The following is a 17,097-nucleotide window of genomic DNA, read 5'->3' as shown; positions in this document are numbered from 1 at the left end:
ACTAATTTCAATATTAGATCAATTTTATATGCACTTATGATTTCATCAGTGAATAGCAATACATATTTTCTTAGCTCGACTTTAATTCGATTGAAATGCAGTTAACCCTTATACATGTAATTGGTTTGACACAGGCGATGGTCACACCCAAGTCCTGACCGCAAATCGTCACCATCAGTGCATGACGAAATAAATGGTAAACGACGACTACTAATGCAGGCTTCTCTTTTTAAGGGTTTGATCAGGGTCTATTACCACAGAAGATATATAATAGGAAGTGGGACTTTTATTTCAGGTGACTTGAAATTCTGTCACACCGGGTAATGGAGTTTTGGCTCAGTGCTCAATTAGCGTTAGCAGTAACGTTGGCGTTAAGTCCTTACATGTAACACAACTGCATGTTTTGTAAATGAAATTTGCTTGGGGGAGATAACGTTTTTTCTAACGCTGGTGTTTTCTATAACGCTGATAGGGCAACCGTGGCCTGCTTTCCCATGTAGCCTATACAGTCCTTTCATAGCTAAACTTTGCGTATATACTTTAAGTTGGAAAATTGTGCAATATTTGGTGGGTATGTCATGCCCATATAAAGATAATTCAAATTGACAATATGATAAGACATGTACATATATATGTAATAAAGCATAGTGCATCGGATATGTTTTTAAACTTAATACTGTAAGGAACAATCGAGCGATGAAGGTCAAGAACTTTGACCAAAGGAAAAGTATTGTTCCAAAACTTTGATATGAGTAATGAATGGACTTCTTGCAGCATCAGGGGTTGCATTTTAAAAGTTACAAACACAAACTGAATACGGAGAAGGCGTCTACATTACATGACATCTTAATGCTTGGAAGAAGGTATAGTTTAGATTTATCTGGACAGGAGGGCGACACGTCGATAGATTGAACACACTACTCTACTGAAATGGACAGGACAGGCCATAACCAGAAGAAAAGAATTTTTTTCATGTGGCTCATATTTTTTTGCCGAATAAAAAAGAGTTTAATGAAGCACATGTTTGCAGCTATCCGAAATGTCATAATTCATTCGACACCTGGTTAATTAGTGTCCTGTCCAATTCTTACATTTTGTTTTGAAAATAGCAATAATTGACAACACTTACCTGCCGAAGCGGTCGTTAAGACCACCAAGGAGACGAGGAGTATCCTCGAGTCCATTATTATGTGAAAAGACTTTAGGCCTTCTTGAAATCAGTGCTCGCGTCTATGTTGGAATGGGCACCTGCATGTGTCTTTCACCGTGTTAATGTCAGGTTTGACAGAACTCAGATCCGAACGGGGCTTATATCTCACCAAGGAGAATGACTGAGGTCAGAGTCTAAAGATATGCGATTGTGTGGTGAAACGAAAAGGAAATCTTCCCGGACTTTGATTTGATATATGTGCTGAATCGTCATTTTTACCTCGTCCTAAGATATCATAGATGTCTAAATAGTTAAAAATTGATTGGCGAATATCTCATATAAACACTAGGGACGGGATATACGTTTCCTTAACTTACTCCATGTCCTCGAATCGTGATAGCTCAAGCTTGATTTCAGTCTAAGTTTGCCGAAACTTCCTTGATATTCATGCTATGCCCTCTCCCTATCTACATCTGATGACAAGTCAACTTAACATGAACCTCAATATCAAAACCCATTCCACCTTAACAGGACAATCATTTACACTATACAACGCAGAGTGGACTATAGCCAAGTTGACCTGACACTTGTCATGATTCCACTTTGCCCACCTATTGTGGAATCCTGTGACTATGCACTGGCCTCGACCCAGTCCCGCGCTCCAGGGTAGTAGCCCCCTGTACCCATGTCAACAAGCGACACAATTGGATATTGTCATACATCCAAATTTATTGATGGATGCTTAAAACTTATCAGTTATATCTCTCTGGTACACACAAACTTTAGATTGATATTTGTTTAGAACTCGACTTTTCTCCGATTTATACTTAGAATTCGGGCGCAAAAGTTTATTTCCTTATTTTAATTTAAAGTACCATCTATTTTGTAAACAAAGTTAACGATATGTGCTTTCAAAATCCGCGCATTCCGCCGATTCTGTGTGACTGTTCTTAGTCCTTCTCCTGTCGCTCTGTCACCATTAATGCTCATGATTGGGAGTTTGTATAAACATAATATTGTAAATCGATGTGTTTTCAAAATCCGCGTTTAATCTGTGTAATCCCCCCCCGAGTCCGTGCTCTTCTTCAGTCGCTCTTTTGCACTGGGCCGTTGCAACACCATTTCTCATTCATTGTTTAGATCACCTTGTTCTTGAATAATGGTGTATATGACAAAAAAAAATCAGGTTTGCAGATACTTTGCAGAACTTGGAGAATCATTTTTTTCCGAGTCCTAATATTTGACCTGGAATGAACCTTTGATTAAGCGGGATGGTGCAATAAGAGGGACATCGCCCACAGGTGTAATAGATTTCACTTAAGAAGGCCTACATGTGAAACAATACAGATAAAATTCCTCTAGAATATGGTTTCAAAGTCCATGACGAAAAGAAAATTGAGGCAATGATATGAGATTATTTGATATGCTGCACTTCCTATAATGATTAATGTATTTACCAGGACAGTTTTATAACATAAGTGCAAGAGAACTGGTCGTGAGCTAATAATGATGATGTCATCAACTTTTCTTCGACAGTTCATTTTTGTTTTATAACCCCGTGCGCATGGGGCGCTGTAAAGTTATGAGAGTTATACGGTGGCTGGGAAAGGACATCGCACGATTTTTTTCGACATGAACATATTTTGCAACTTGTATTTATGATTGTTATGTAACTTATTTTACCAAAATATCCACTAAATATATAAACCTTGACACATATTTCGATATACGAATACATTTACGTAACAAATGTACTTGAAGGACAACATCACAACAAAATGACGCAATGTTTATATCAAAACGTTTGCTGGCATGGATATATACTTTTGTGTCATAATCTCTGTCACTTAAAATTGCATCACATTGAATAATCATAGGAAACGGCACCAGCTATATCAACATATTGCTGGCCGTTGTGCAAGAAGTTAAATTCACCAATCACCAGAATTAAAAGCTGAATCTGAAAGATAATGATCGACAATCTGTTTCTCTTTGTTCTTCTAGCAAGGGACTTGATATTTCAATAGCAACAACAAAAATATCTGTTTTGTCTTTCAACAGCCTGACGTTATTGAGATACATTATATATCCGGAGGCAATCTCGGAGAGTTTAAAAAGAAATCTATTTGGGTTTTTCAAATTGTTATGCAGATAATGATATTACATATTGCTAATTACATCATTCATGACAACGCCAAAATTTGATAGATACAAGTATTACTTTCCTATTTCACCTGATTTCGACTCCCTCCTTTTCCATACACTTTCCCTTCTTCTTGCTCAAGCGATAAACAGCTACATAAATAGTCAGTAAATACAACGAATCGGCCAAAACTGACAAATATATTGATGATTTCGGCAGAAAAATAAAAAAAGTGTCATTTCTATGGTTCACTAAGGTTTAAATGTCAATGATTGAAATATGGACCAGCTCCTCATTACCTCTCAAGTACGAGTTCAAAGCAGTTCGGTCACCGAGTCAAGGGCTTTAACCTATCGGTATAAGCAATCCATCAACTCCCTAAGTTACCAGGATAGATTGAGAAGCGCCTCTCAACCTTCATCTCAGGGCCGGGGAGCCCGGGTCACGTTATTTTGGTCTTGTTCTGAATTCATTATCTTCTAAATTTTAATTCTTGAGCTGTCTAAAGGCCAATGCGTTACATGAAATATGGTATCAACCAGGTCGAATAATGACAGAATTGAAAGTTTAATCGGACTTGTTATCTCAATGAATCTAAATATTTGTTTAAGTTTTTAACATTCTGCAAAAAAAGAATTATTCGATGTCAGTTGTGGCTTCAAGGGTGAGGGTTGGTGATTGCGGTATTGTTTCTTAAAGGTTGATTATGGGTCAGCAGATTGTTCTTCGCGACTTATATAAAAATCCAATATGAATAACTGAGTATTGTCTTCCTGGATATCTTAAAATATCTCTCTATCATTTTGCACTCGCTGGCTTGACATTTTGAACAGATATATTGTCAAATGGATTTTTTTACACTTTTTTTGCAATTCGCAAATATTTCTAAACGGATATACTTTTCACGCTCTTATTTGCGGTTCACGAAATTTCTCTCGGGTTTCCAACCAAAAAATATTTTTTCGCGATCTCTCATATTTTCACGTATCCAAAATATTCGCAAATTCCGCGAAAATGAAGCACCCGCGCCAAATTTGCAAGTTTACAGTATTACCAGTGCTTAATATTCGCATTCTAGTCTCTTTCCATCAACGATTGCTCCAAAATGCACAATATATTCGAGAGGAAACCAAATTTTTAGTGAATTATTCAAGATCAAGATTAAGGAGTTTAACCCACCCATCTTTTTTAAGGACACATGTTATATGTTATATTCAAATCTCAAATTCATAAAAATTAATACACGTAGTTCAATTTTATAGGCCGATCGATTTGCTCTTCAATTCACCCACCTACTTTTGTTGCTCAAACCCAATTAAGGAAATTTAGGTAAACCCATCAATGACCTGCACGCGCACACTACACTTGAACCGTGAGACACTCCTCTCAATAGGCAGGATCGATGTCTAAATACAATACTCATCGATCACAAAATCAATCAATTAGTCACGACCTAGAACATTATTCAGTGTCAAACAATTTCAAACATTTTCAACTTTGTTCCATACGTCACTCATATCTACCAGAGTTTTGGCCCAACCGGTTCCGACCTGTAATTGAGTTGCTGACTATCCCCCACCCACAGTCACATGGTCTCGTTGTCCTTTTTTACCCATATCAAGATTTTGGCTGGTCATAGAACCATATGAAATGATCCCTCCGAAAACAATAGGGTCGGCAACTTTTTCCAGGGTGACACTTTCTACTTCTACACCGGTGTAACATCTGTGGTTGTTCCCCATGTTTCAGTGTTTCCAAACAATAGGCAGCTAGAGAGACCATGACTTTTCAATAGGGGGGATACACAGAAAAACTCGTCAATCTATTTTTGAGCGTTCCCAAACAATGAGGGGAAACACTCAAAAACAGAAACACTCAAAAACATTACACCGGCACCATAGTGTTGTGGTATAGTTCTTTTCAGTACAAGCAAACTCAAAATCAGTGACCTCAATAAAGGAAATGTGTAATGTTATGGTGGTCAAGATATGAGTCATGTGACATGGTACAATGTACACATTATCTGTTATCGTTTTTTGTTAATAAGATACCTCAGCAATACATCCTCAGAGGCTTCATGTAACTCTTATAACGAAGCACTTATAATGAAATAATAGCAGTTTGTACAGTTCGGGTTCAGGGGCAAGATAATAATGATAGTGATATTAATAATTATCATTATAATACTATACGTACATGAATGAATAAACGACAACAAAATGACGAGAGAAAAAAAAGAGAATAAAATAATGGAATCACAGCGGACTCGAACCCGCGACCACCAGATCGAAAGTCCAGCATTCTAACCGTTGAACCACAAACGCTTTAATGTTAGGGTGAGGATTTTCTTCGCGTCTCATAGCCAGGCTATGGCGAACTGAACCTTGTGTGAAATGGAGCAAACCTTTATTATCTCACAAGTTTCAGATCGCCTTGTTGAATGCTTTGAGAGTGAGTCTATTGTTAACAGAACGCGGAGATAACGTGAACACCAAGAACGTTACACCTTTGTGAATGTTGTCTAGAGGTTTTGTTGTATAATGTCATGTCCGCGAGGCAAGATTACCATCAACGGATTCCAAGGCTGTGGACCCTGGGAGCGTTGTCATCCTGCCAAAAAGTCTTATTTATAGATTTGTTGATCTCTGGCTTATTGCGGACTTTCAGGATCTTGTTCCAATGTCCCGAGTAATTGAGGTTATCACACTCGAGTGTTCTCATCTTGCTCTTCTCCAACAATAAAGTCAGTTATAAGTGGCACATAACCTTTAAGGGAATTGGCGATCTCGGCGGCAATGCGGCAAAATGTTGAACAGCAGTATTCTGCATGTTATACATTATACATTGTACAGTGTCTTCCACATCATACCAGCATCGTGTAGGTGACCTGCCAGTGTCAGTCATCGGGCCTATATCATTACATTAAACTAATCATGGCTAACTGTGGTCGGGAAATAATATTGATCTTATACCGCAAAATAAAGTCACTGTGTCTGATGGCCCATTCGGCTGGTGTCTTACTTGATACGCTCTTGCTTCCGAGTAAATCGTCTCCTTATGTTCAGTCAGTTGCTTTGATACCTGATCAAATGAAGTTACCAAACCTTTCTTCAGAATATCCCCGAAACTATCTCAGGTTAAAACAATCACAATGTCGAGTAGCAGACTTTGCTGTTACTGTCTCTAATAGACCGAGACCAGTCCCATCCGACTCAGTCCTTCCTGTCAATCCGTAAATGCCCAGCAAAAATATCATATGATTTTGCCTTTAAAATTTCTTGGCAGAAGACCTTGATATACAGATTCCTCATCCTATAAGTTTATTAGAGAACGCTAACTTTTATTGTTCCGACAAAGTGTGGTTAATTTTGTGACCTCGTCTATACTTATTGGTGAAAGCTAATTATTTCAATTACTATTTGAGTATTATTATAGGAGTGTCAGTGTTTTATATGGAGTAACCTTCCCTGGTTAGAATTCAGTTAATGGGGGCGGTTGTCATTAAATGCTCGACCTCTAGGTTTGGAGTATAAATGCTGGCAAAGAGCTTTTTCGGTTAATTGAAGAACCCTCATGCTTTTTGGGATTATGAAAAACCTCCACGGCGCAACAACAGGGCGCAGGCCGGCCCGGGCGAACAAGTAGCGCAATCCCCGCGCTGAAAATAAAACAGGTTCAACATTGCAGAGTTGAGCTTTGAGAGAAAACAGTATCGCCGCCTTTTTATTTCAACCATCAACTTGATCTTGAATAAAACCTTATGACCAGCAGAATTGCGTCCGCCGGTATGAGCGGTTCCTCTGTGTATTTCGCCATCACCAAATTGCCCCTTTCTATCTCGCTACCAAAATCAATAATTCCTTTCGCCATCGTTGAAGCAATGGCCTGGAGGGTCACACCTTGGTAAAAAACAACCTGTAGAACCTTATCCTTTTCTCTTCTGTTAATACACGTGAAAAAGCGCACTCTCAAGAGTGATATAAAAGAAAAAAACAACAACCACAATAACCCAATGTAATGACAGACAGTTCTCACAGTAACCAAACGTAACAGCAGATAGTTCTCACAATAACCAAATGTAATTGCATACAGTTTAAACAAAAACCCAATGTAATGGCAGACAGTTCTCACAATAACCAAATGTAATGGCAGACAGTTCTCACAGTAACCAAACGTAACAGCAGATAGTTCTCACAATAACCAAATGTAATGGCAGACAGTTCTCACAGTAACCAAACGTAACAGCAGATAGTTCTCACAATAACCAAATGTAATGACAGACAGTTCTCACAGTAACCAAACGTAACAGCAGATAGTTCTCACAATAACCAAATGTAATGGCAGACAGTTCTCACAGTAACCAAACGTAACAGCAGATAGTTCTCACAATAACCAAATGTAATGGCAGAGATAATTGTAGCAACTGTCGACCGTACCAATGTCCAAGAGGTATATGTCTGCACATTCCGCCAGACTCGGCGGACTGGTAGGATGACCAGAGATTGCCATGGTTACCATCAAGCGACATCTCTCAGAGCAAGTGGCGAATCAGCCTTTGTCATCGCAACCCAGACAAAGAATGATTCAGTTGATCTGAAGCGCAATCGATATTTGGCTGACGTCAGCGTAAGCACCTCCTGAACAAGGATATTGCAGTGTTGTACCCTCTCAGCCTTAACAGATCTAGAAAGCTCGCCGATTTTCGTAAGCAGTCAAAATGCTGAAGGTTGCCGCGACCCTTGCGTCGCCAGTGGTGCTTGGATTTCTATTTCGGCGGCGACCGCCTCATCAGAAATGCGATGAGGAGACATTTCTGGTTGAGCGTGGCTTCATCGGAAGGAAGCTGGGACCATTCGAGACTGCTCTAGACTTCGGTATGGAGAAGATGGGCTTGTTATTAAACGTGAACGCTGTGTTTATCGGTTGTAAGATTCGAATCACTGCTTACCAGGTACGTTTAGCTTTACGTAAACTCTATGAACGTCATCCTAATCTGAGGATGCGGGTTGTGGTGAATGAGAAGAATAGAACGGAACGCTACTTTGCATACTTAGACAGTGACCCTGACCTCGAGGTTGTATCTACCGTGGCCTGGAAGGATGCAGTGCACTGTGAGCTAGCCAACTCGGCACAGTTCAGGATCGACGAACTCCAGTGGCGCGTAAAGATGTTGGAACCTTACCAAGAGAACGGGAAATGGATGCACACATTCGTGTTTGTATACAACCATGCCATTCTAGACGGTGGCTCAATCATGGCGGGTATCAACACTGACTTTCACAAGTTTCTAAATGATATCGTCACGGGTGAAGAGAGCAAACCTGTAGAATCCCTACCACTTCTTCCCTGTAGGGACGAGATGTACCAGGAACTAATGATGCCCTGGTTTGACTACCTCTGGCTCAAAGTAACTGCTCCATTCCGCTACTCCGGCTTCGACGAGCCGGACCACATCACAACGCTTCTCCAGGGAAGTATCCGCCCAGCAGACACTAACAACATCACTGCTACAACAAAACTTGAAGTGTTTGAACTCTCCGTTGAAGACACTAAGCGTATCATCAGCAAATGCCGGGCGCATGGCATCAAGTTCAATGGCTACGTCTCTGCTGCTGTAGCCAGTGCCACTGTGGCGCTACTTGGGGAGAAATGCGGTCTCATGGACGACAGGGTCCAACTGAAGACCTCATTCATGGCGAACATTCGCCGTTTTGCAAACCCACCCATCCCGGCGGAACAGGTCCTCTGTATGACCTCATTCATCCCTATGAACAAGGACGTCCCGGTCTCGGCGAACAGAGACCCTGACAAATTCTGGTCTCTTGCCAAGCAGTGCCATCACGGCGTCCACAACGCATTTGCAGCCAACCTCCATATGGCTGAAGCAAGGCTGATTGCCTTTGACTTCACAGATGATATTGAGGGGACATTACACCACCTTGCAAATTCCGAGTTCACGTACTACACCTATTACACGACGAACAGGGGTGCTTTTGAAATCAGACCGCCGGCGGATAGTGGTGAGAATGCTGTGACTTTTGAAGGAACGCACTGGGCGACCGCAGATCATTCCATCAATGACGCCCTCTTTGTGCCCGGCTGTGTGACCGTCAACGGTAAATTCATGTTCAGCTGTGGTTACTACACTCACAAGACAACTGATGAAAATGCGAGGAGATACTGTGAGATGATCAAGGAGGTGATGCTGCTTATGTCGAAATAATAAACGCGGATACATGAGGTGGTGCATCTTGACCCTGATTGGACTCCTCCTTGGGCGTATCAGCGGAGTAAGTCACAGACTGACAGAGGGAATTCCTCTGGATGTTCAGAAGGGAAGCGTACCGTATGTTGATAAAAGAAACGCAGATACATGTACTTGCTGTTGTTGGCGCTATGCGACGACTCCCGAGCTTTTTAATCGTGGTCTCCGATCTTAACTGCAAAGGTTGACACCTGAAATGAAAGCTAATTTCTCTTTTTAACTGATCATGAGTTGCTTGATTAACCAAAGATTCTGTTGTTAGATCATAATCTAACTTGTAGTCCTCTACAGCTATAAATCTCTGAACGGACATAAAACCTATTTACTATTTACACTGGGACATGCAGTGTGCTACACATTGGGACGACTTGCTCTGCCAAATGCTACTTCTCATGAAAACAAGGTCATCCTGAATTACTGGTACAGGGAAATAGATTTTCATACATACACAGTTCAGTTACATAGCCCATGTATTCTTGTACCCGGTACGCTTTAAATGGCAAGCTTTCGTACAGCTCCTCGGCATCGTACACCGACATTTGTGACCCGTTCCAGCAAAACCAGTCGCATGTCGCTCTGAGCTTGGCAGGTTGAGATGGACTGTTTGTTCATTCACTATTGTCTGCATTTTGTGAAATCTGACGACATCAATTTCTTCTATTATCTCCTGGTGTCGTCTAGGCTCATCTTATGTGCGACATGCGACTGGTTTGGCTTGAACGGGTCACATTTATCTAACGCAACATAGACTCATGGATATATACATACACTCAGCAGTCTTATGCTCTAAACCATGTGATTTCTATATATTTTTTCGATGTTTTTAGAAATGTGTGTGTTCCTTTCACTACAGAGTGTGCCTTTAATTGAATTATTTGATGAAATAAAAAAAGGAATGCCAACTCCAATTCTCGTTGTCAAATTGACCGGCCAAGTCGTGTCTGTGAGTCACATACTCACCCGACACCCACCCCCCTCCCACACTCACCTACACAAACACACCATCACCATCATCTATAAAATATTTTCACGTACCAATGTGTGCGTGCCATTAGCCTAACATCTAACGACTAGTCATTTGTAGACAGAACAAGGCTAGGTTAAAGCCTTTTGGAAACCACCTCACCAAGAGTCTGGTCGAAATAGGGAGAGTTGATTCCTTCAGCAGAAGAAGTCATTCCCCAGATTTTGATTCAACCCCAAGGGTGTGAGCCTTTTATATCTGCGTACTGGCCGGTAGTAGCCGAAGCTAATCAGTTAGCCAAGATGATCGTCGATTGCACTTACAAGTACATATAATTATAAGCCTCGGCTTCCCGGGCAAAGACACCTCTTCCAGTTGGTTATCTGTGCGCTCATGCCTTCAACGTTAAAACGTCACCATCGCCATCGTCAGGGAGAAGAAGGAACCGAAGGGGATAGTAATCTCTTCGGCGGATACTCTCCTGGGGTACGAAAAGGGGTGTCCGTTGTGAAACGTTGGCAATCTGAAGGTCTCAGGTCAGCCAGATTAAGGGTTGATCAATAGGTGCTTCTACTATCTCGCTGCATATCAAGAACTATATGGGTGGACAGGGACTGTACACTAGACCAGGCCAGGCCGCATCCCTTTTAGCAGTTGGAAGGGTTTTAGGCCTGATGGTAGCCATGCCTTGTTGGTGCATTGTAATTGAGCCAAAATAACACAACTCAACCCCCATCTTGATCCTCAATGTATTGAAATTGCACAGCGCCAAGACAAGTCGGTGGAGGCTATGGAGGCATTACCACTGGACGTTCAGTATGCAGGGCCGTATTTAACTTTTTTGTCCAGGGGGGGCAGTGGGATAGATCGCCGAAGGCGATCTGCATGCGCCGCAGGCGCATCCGAAAGGGGGGGTCTGGGGGCTCTCCCCCAGAAAAATTTGAAAATAAAAGGTCTGAAATGGCATTTTCCTGGCATTTGGAAGTGTGAATCAATAGTATTTTTACTCTAAAAATGGACCACTTGGCACTTTTATGAAGACTAGGGTCAGGGCACTGGACTGGTCAGATTATAAGGGTTGCACCTGAGTTGATAACATCTGCTATCCATTTGCTGCTATCATGCTGGTAAAGCTATGGCTAAGATTAGTTTGTCTTTTTATTACTGTCTGAAAAAATATTTTTCAACATTTATTGCACAGGGGGGGCAGCTGCCCCCCCTGCCCCCCCTCTAAATACGGCCCTGGTATGATGTACTCCCTGCAAATGATGGTTGTGGCTCCCAAAAGAAGTAGAAGGCACAGAATCACAAAAGACACTTTTATTTTTACAACTTTTCAATTTTACTCACAATCAAGTGATGAATCAGAACATATAACCCAGACAGTCATGTCAAGATAATTTACACCATAATTTTCTCCAAAATATACATACATATTATTGTGGCGGCCGTCGAAATCAACCCCACACTATGCAAGATGGCAATATGATACGCCCCACATGTCTCACATTGGGGTGGCAGCAACTTGCCTTACATCACCTTACAAGTTACTGGGCTGGCTGTAGCAATGGAATTACTCATAGAATACCATTATTCGAGAAAGCGATTTTTAACTAAAATAAGTTGTCAATTGTCAGTGATCAATTGATCTTTGTCAGTGATCAGTTGAAGCAGTCTTAAATGCATACACAGAAATTGTAAATGCATCCGCTCACCCCCATTTTTCATCATATTTTGCCACAAAAACAATGGAGTGGGAAACTCCTTGACACAGGCAACAATGACTAAAAACATGTCACAGAAGTTTTAAATATTTATAACCAACGTGTGCATTTATGAATAAATTCAGTGCTTTGTGCAATCTAGGGAAGCTTCAGAAGCCTTCCCAGTGAAATTAAATACTTCTCATGAAACTTTGAGTATACTTCTGCCTAAAATTCACAATATCAATGAAATAATGAAAAATGTTCCAAATTACCTTTAATACACCAATTTTCCCTACCACATTTCAGAAAGAAACATGTGAATATATCATCAGATTTCCCTCATTAAGCAGTGCGTTGGTTGTAATTATTTTCGCAGCTCTTCTTTGGAAGATTACAAATTCTGATTTATTTGCTGTGTAGTATTGATATAACCCCTGGCAACTGTCACAACGCAGCAGTACAGCATACATAGTCTAGCAACTGTTGTCCGTCTACAATATTAGAGGAGGTGTGAGATAGATGGCATGGATTTTTTCAGAGGTACATGCAGAGGCTATGAAAGGAAAAGCAAGTTCTGAATGGCTGTTCATATATGTATCAACAGTTTGTGCAACCTTTCGAGTGTATACCTTCAGCTCCCTCTCTGCAAGCCTCAGGACCTCTGTGAACTACAAACGTGCTTGCCACACCTCCTTTAATGAATAGACAAAAAGCAAGATGTCAACTTTAGATCGGCTCTGCCGGTGTGACAGCGGATATAGTCTCCCTGGAGTCATAGTCCGGTAGCATTGTATTTGACCAATTAAGCAGCATGATCTATTGTACCGCTAACCCTAACCAAAACATTTAGCAATGCGGGCTATTGTTACACGGACTATTAGCCCTAGGACTACTATCCCCGTCACACCGGTGTGACTATGGAATATATTTGCATTTTAGAGGAAAATATGGTACCTCCTTGGAAGAAAGTTTTAGATGTTCATTATTTTAACAAAACATTTTGATTTTGATGCTCAAACAATAAACAATTACTCAAATAAAAACAATATAAAAAGATACGTTTTGAATTCTGTTAAAAGGTCACTTTTTAGTCACTTGATTTAGCTAAAAGATACATTTTAGTCATGTGAATTCAGATAAAAGGTTACTTACACTTCAATAAGCTTATAGGTTACAATTCAGGTAACCCTTTAGCCAAAATTACCATAAATTTGAACAGTCAGTTCATCTACTTGCTGAAAGAGAGCAGCACCAGCAGTTCACAGAACTTTGACTGCCTCGGAGATACTGAGAATTTGATGCACACCTCTTGCATTGTTCTAATAATTTTAATAAAAACAACATTTTAAATTACAAAAATATCTCACAAAATCTATACAAGAAGGAGAACTTCAGTTCCTCATGGTGATCAGATATTTTGACTGTCACTGGCTGTCCAAGAAATAACACTCAAATGAAGTTACCAAGGTGAAGTTACCAGCAGGGCAATGCTGTCTGCTGGACACATCCGTAGTATGCCAAGCTTAATCATTACCCAAACTAACTTCACAAGCATCATTTCTGGGACACCCAGTATAGAAGATTCATATTCTAACACAAATAATGAGCCAGATTTTACAACATAAACTACAGATTTCACATTGTTGATGACTGTGACTTTAGTTTATAATCTTTACTCTACACAATCACAGACAGATTCGAAGATTGTCCACAACATATTATGCAAGGGGGGGGGGCAAGACATCAAATATTTGTTCTGGCTGAAGTTTTATCACTTGTTGTAGCATTTGTGCATCAGGCTACAGATGGCATTGTCCAAATTTGTATTCAGTACTATAATGTACACAATAGCATTCCGCGACGTTACTATTTATAGCTCACAAGGTCATTTGAAGAAGATACTGATGACGTTTTAGTCACGTGACAGTCGATTTCTACGCATTTGAGCTTATTTCAAAGTCAATTATCTTTGACCCTGCATTGTTTTTAGCATGAATGATACCATAGAGTCAGAGAGAGAAATATTCAGAACAATTATGTAGTATTTCCAACACTCGGACATGTGCCAGATTGAATCTAACTGCCCCAGTTAGAAAGCCTGAATCCATTAAGAAACCGCATGTTTGTCCGACATTGCCTGTAATTCAGCGATGGGGAAATAGAGGGCAGCAGCTGAAGTGACGTCATTATCGCGGAATGCTATTGGAACTTTTTAAAATCTTGTTCAATTTTCTCATTTTTGAATGAACGGAGCAGGCTTTTAAGAGAATGAAATGACACAGAACACAGGATTTGACACAGAAGACCATAAAAGTATTATCAAAATTAATGTTGTGTTTCGATCTATACAGCCAGAAGAAAGTAAACCTTTTGGATGATGGTTCAGGCGATGGAAATTCAAAAGACTAATGTGAAAATTGGCAATCTAAGGTCAACTAAGCATTGTAAGCGTATATGGCTTAATAATGCAATGTATGGCGCTTGTAGTTGGAAAGATCTGATATCCAAATATCAGTAGAACACACTATCAAAGGCATCTTTTATTTGACGCGGCTATTACATGAGCTGATCACCTTAGTTCAAGCTAAATGGAAGGAGTTGTAAAATTAGCTATTGAATTGAACAAGAGAGCATGAATTATGCAATAGGTAAGTTGATCATGTTGATAGGCCAAATTATGCACCCATTACGGAGCCAAATATGAGCGAGCATGATAGGAGAACTCGTAGCATGTCTATACACTGCTATCACTCAGAAAAGCATACAGTCATTTTTTCGGTTGATCTTAAACAAAAACCTATTGTATAAAAAACGACTAAGGTATGAGTATAGAGACCCAGCCCACATTGTACAATACCAGGGTGACACTGACATCATCTATGTACAAAATGTATAAAATAGAAATCTCCTTTTAAACATTTGTATGCACTGACTACACATAATGCGTCAATTACTAGGGGTCTAAACATCACTGCGACTAAAACAGATGCCATCACAAACTTATGTCTGGTGAAATCATTTTTGAAGAGATACGCAAAAACTAAAGAATCAGCAGAAATTGGTTGACCAATGTTGCCGCTATATTCTGTTAATCACTTTTAATCCAATAGACTACATCAATTATTCATTTGAATACTTGACTACATGTATCTCTGTTATCTGGAGAATACTTTTTAAAGACCTATTGTGATCCCCTTCCAATAATTTATTTTGTAGAATGTGATAAGTTAAAATTCCGTACCAGCATACATACTCGAAGCCACATGATAAAATACCCAGGTATTTGTTTGAATTGAGATTAGCACATCAATTTCGAACGATTCACTGGACAAGAAACATCATCTTTCTCTTGGCCTAAAATGTATCTTTCTATCATGTCTCTGGTTAATTATCCTGCTTATGACCAATTATGTAATTGTCGCTAATTAGATAGATCAATTAATTGGCATCATGTTCCTTGAAGTCACATGGTGTACACACTACAGCTCATAACTTTATAAATATTTCACAAAAATATAAACGACCACACTATACAGTAATTTCCGACCTAACCAGAACCACAGCTTGCGTACATTTACTCTACTTTGTGTACATAAGCTGTCAGCCTTCTTAAAATGAAATAACTTATTAAACCAGGTTGCAGTCTTACCCTCAGTCAACTGACATCCCTTACTTGAGGTACAACCCCGAGGTTTAGTTGACTGGCGCTCAGACAAACTCACTACCTGGTTATGCATTCAAGTGTTATATCTCAGGTGAGTGACATCCCAGACAAAAAGTGGAAGCCAACAACCAGTTATTTGAGTCTTTTTACTTAGAAACTGTTTCGCAACAAGCAAGCCAAAAAAAGCTCTACATTTCATACAAGCACGTATGTAAATGTAAAGTACTTTCCAACTTAACTTAAGGTGAACTAGATTTTAGAATTCCTGTCATGTTTTATAATGAGTATTATGCCGATATAAGTCACTTTCCATTAAGAATTCTTCAGGCGGCTCCCCCTGGTGTCTGCGGGCCTGGAATGTCGAGAACATGTTTGAATGAGCTGGGTGAGTATTGTCAGCGTAAGAATAACACGCAGGGTCATCACTGGAGTCAGCAGGTGGCCCAACGTCCAAGTCATCACGACTCGAGAATCCTTGGTCATACTCAAAATAATGCACAGTTCCGCTTTTTCTGTTAAGATTTGTTGTGTTTTGTGGTGCTGGGGCTGGTGGCGCCACTGGTATGGGTACTTTGTACATGAGTCGAGCTAGTGGGTCAGGCGGAACCTGTCTCGTAATGTCACTGACCGCGTAAGCTCCCTCGTCTATCGTCGCATACTCATTTTCCTCCTGGTATCCATGTCCGCTATGGCGGTGTGGCACGGAGCGGCGTGGTGCCTTGTATCCATCATCATAATAGTTCTGAATACGCGGTGGATCCTTGTATCGACCTGTCGAACTGGTACCAGTGTCTTTATAGTGTGACGCTGCTGGCATAGTGAAGCACATCGTCGCATTATTACACGTTTCCCCAGGGTAGGACTCCTTGTAAGGATTTGCCATTAATGTTTTAGTGTCCTCCTGAGGAAGTGTTGTCGCCCCATTTTTCGTTGGACCGAGATGTAATGATGCTATTCGACTCCCTTGTATTTCCATGACGACCCGCCGACCTTTTGAGTCATCGTCTTGGATGAAATTTGGCGGCTGGGCACCATTACGTAGTAGAGTTTCATGAGTATCTTTTTCGTGAGCATCGACAGCGCGAGGTTTGGAGGACTTGGAACCATACCTGAAGGACAAAGAACGAATGAACTTATGTTTTGTTACGAGTGATGTGAGAAGGCAATGCAAAACATATGAAACAACAAAAATTGATTCCTGAAGT

At 40.4% G+C, this 17,097-nt stretch overlaps 2 protein-coding genes across 3 annotated transcripts in view; both read right to left on the bottom strand.

Moving 5' to 3' along the window:
- Nucleotides 1-1,264, bottom strand: part of LOC135485929 (uncharacterized) — a 29,760-nt gene extending 28,496 nt beyond the window's left edge. The window contains exon 1 of the mRNA XM_064768325.1: nucleotides 1,130-1,264. Coding sequence (XP_064624395.1) covers nucleotides 1,130-1,184 — 55 coding nt within the window. The 5' untranslated portion in view covers nucleotides 1,185-1,264. The remainder of the gene's footprint in view (nucleotides 1-1,129) is intronic.
- A 10,563-nt stretch (nucleotides 1,265-11,827) lies between these two features.
- Nucleotides 11,828-17,097, bottom strand: part of LOC135486432 (uncharacterized) — a 103,195-nt gene continuing 97,925 nt past the window's right edge. For both annotated transcript variants that reach the window (XM_064769214.1, XM_064769215.1), the window contains one exon: nucleotides 11,828-17,001. In XM_064769214.1, the coding sequence (XP_064625284.1) occupies nucleotides 16,161-17,001 (841 nt within the window). In that variant the 3' untranslated portion in view covers nucleotides 11,828-16,160. The remainder of the gene's footprint in view (nucleotides 17,002-17,097) is intronic.

This window comes from Lineus longissimus, chromosome 4 (assembly GCF_910592395.1).
Source record: "Lineus longissimus chromosome 4, tnLinLong1.2, whole genome shotgun sequence".
In the NCBI taxonomy this organism is placed as follows: Eukaryota; Metazoa; Nemertea; class Pilidiophora; order Heteronemertea; family Lineidae; genus Lineus; species Lineus longissimus.
The sequence above is the reverse complement of the archived record's forward strand: the minus strand, read 5'-3'. Positions and strand labels throughout refer to the sequence as shown.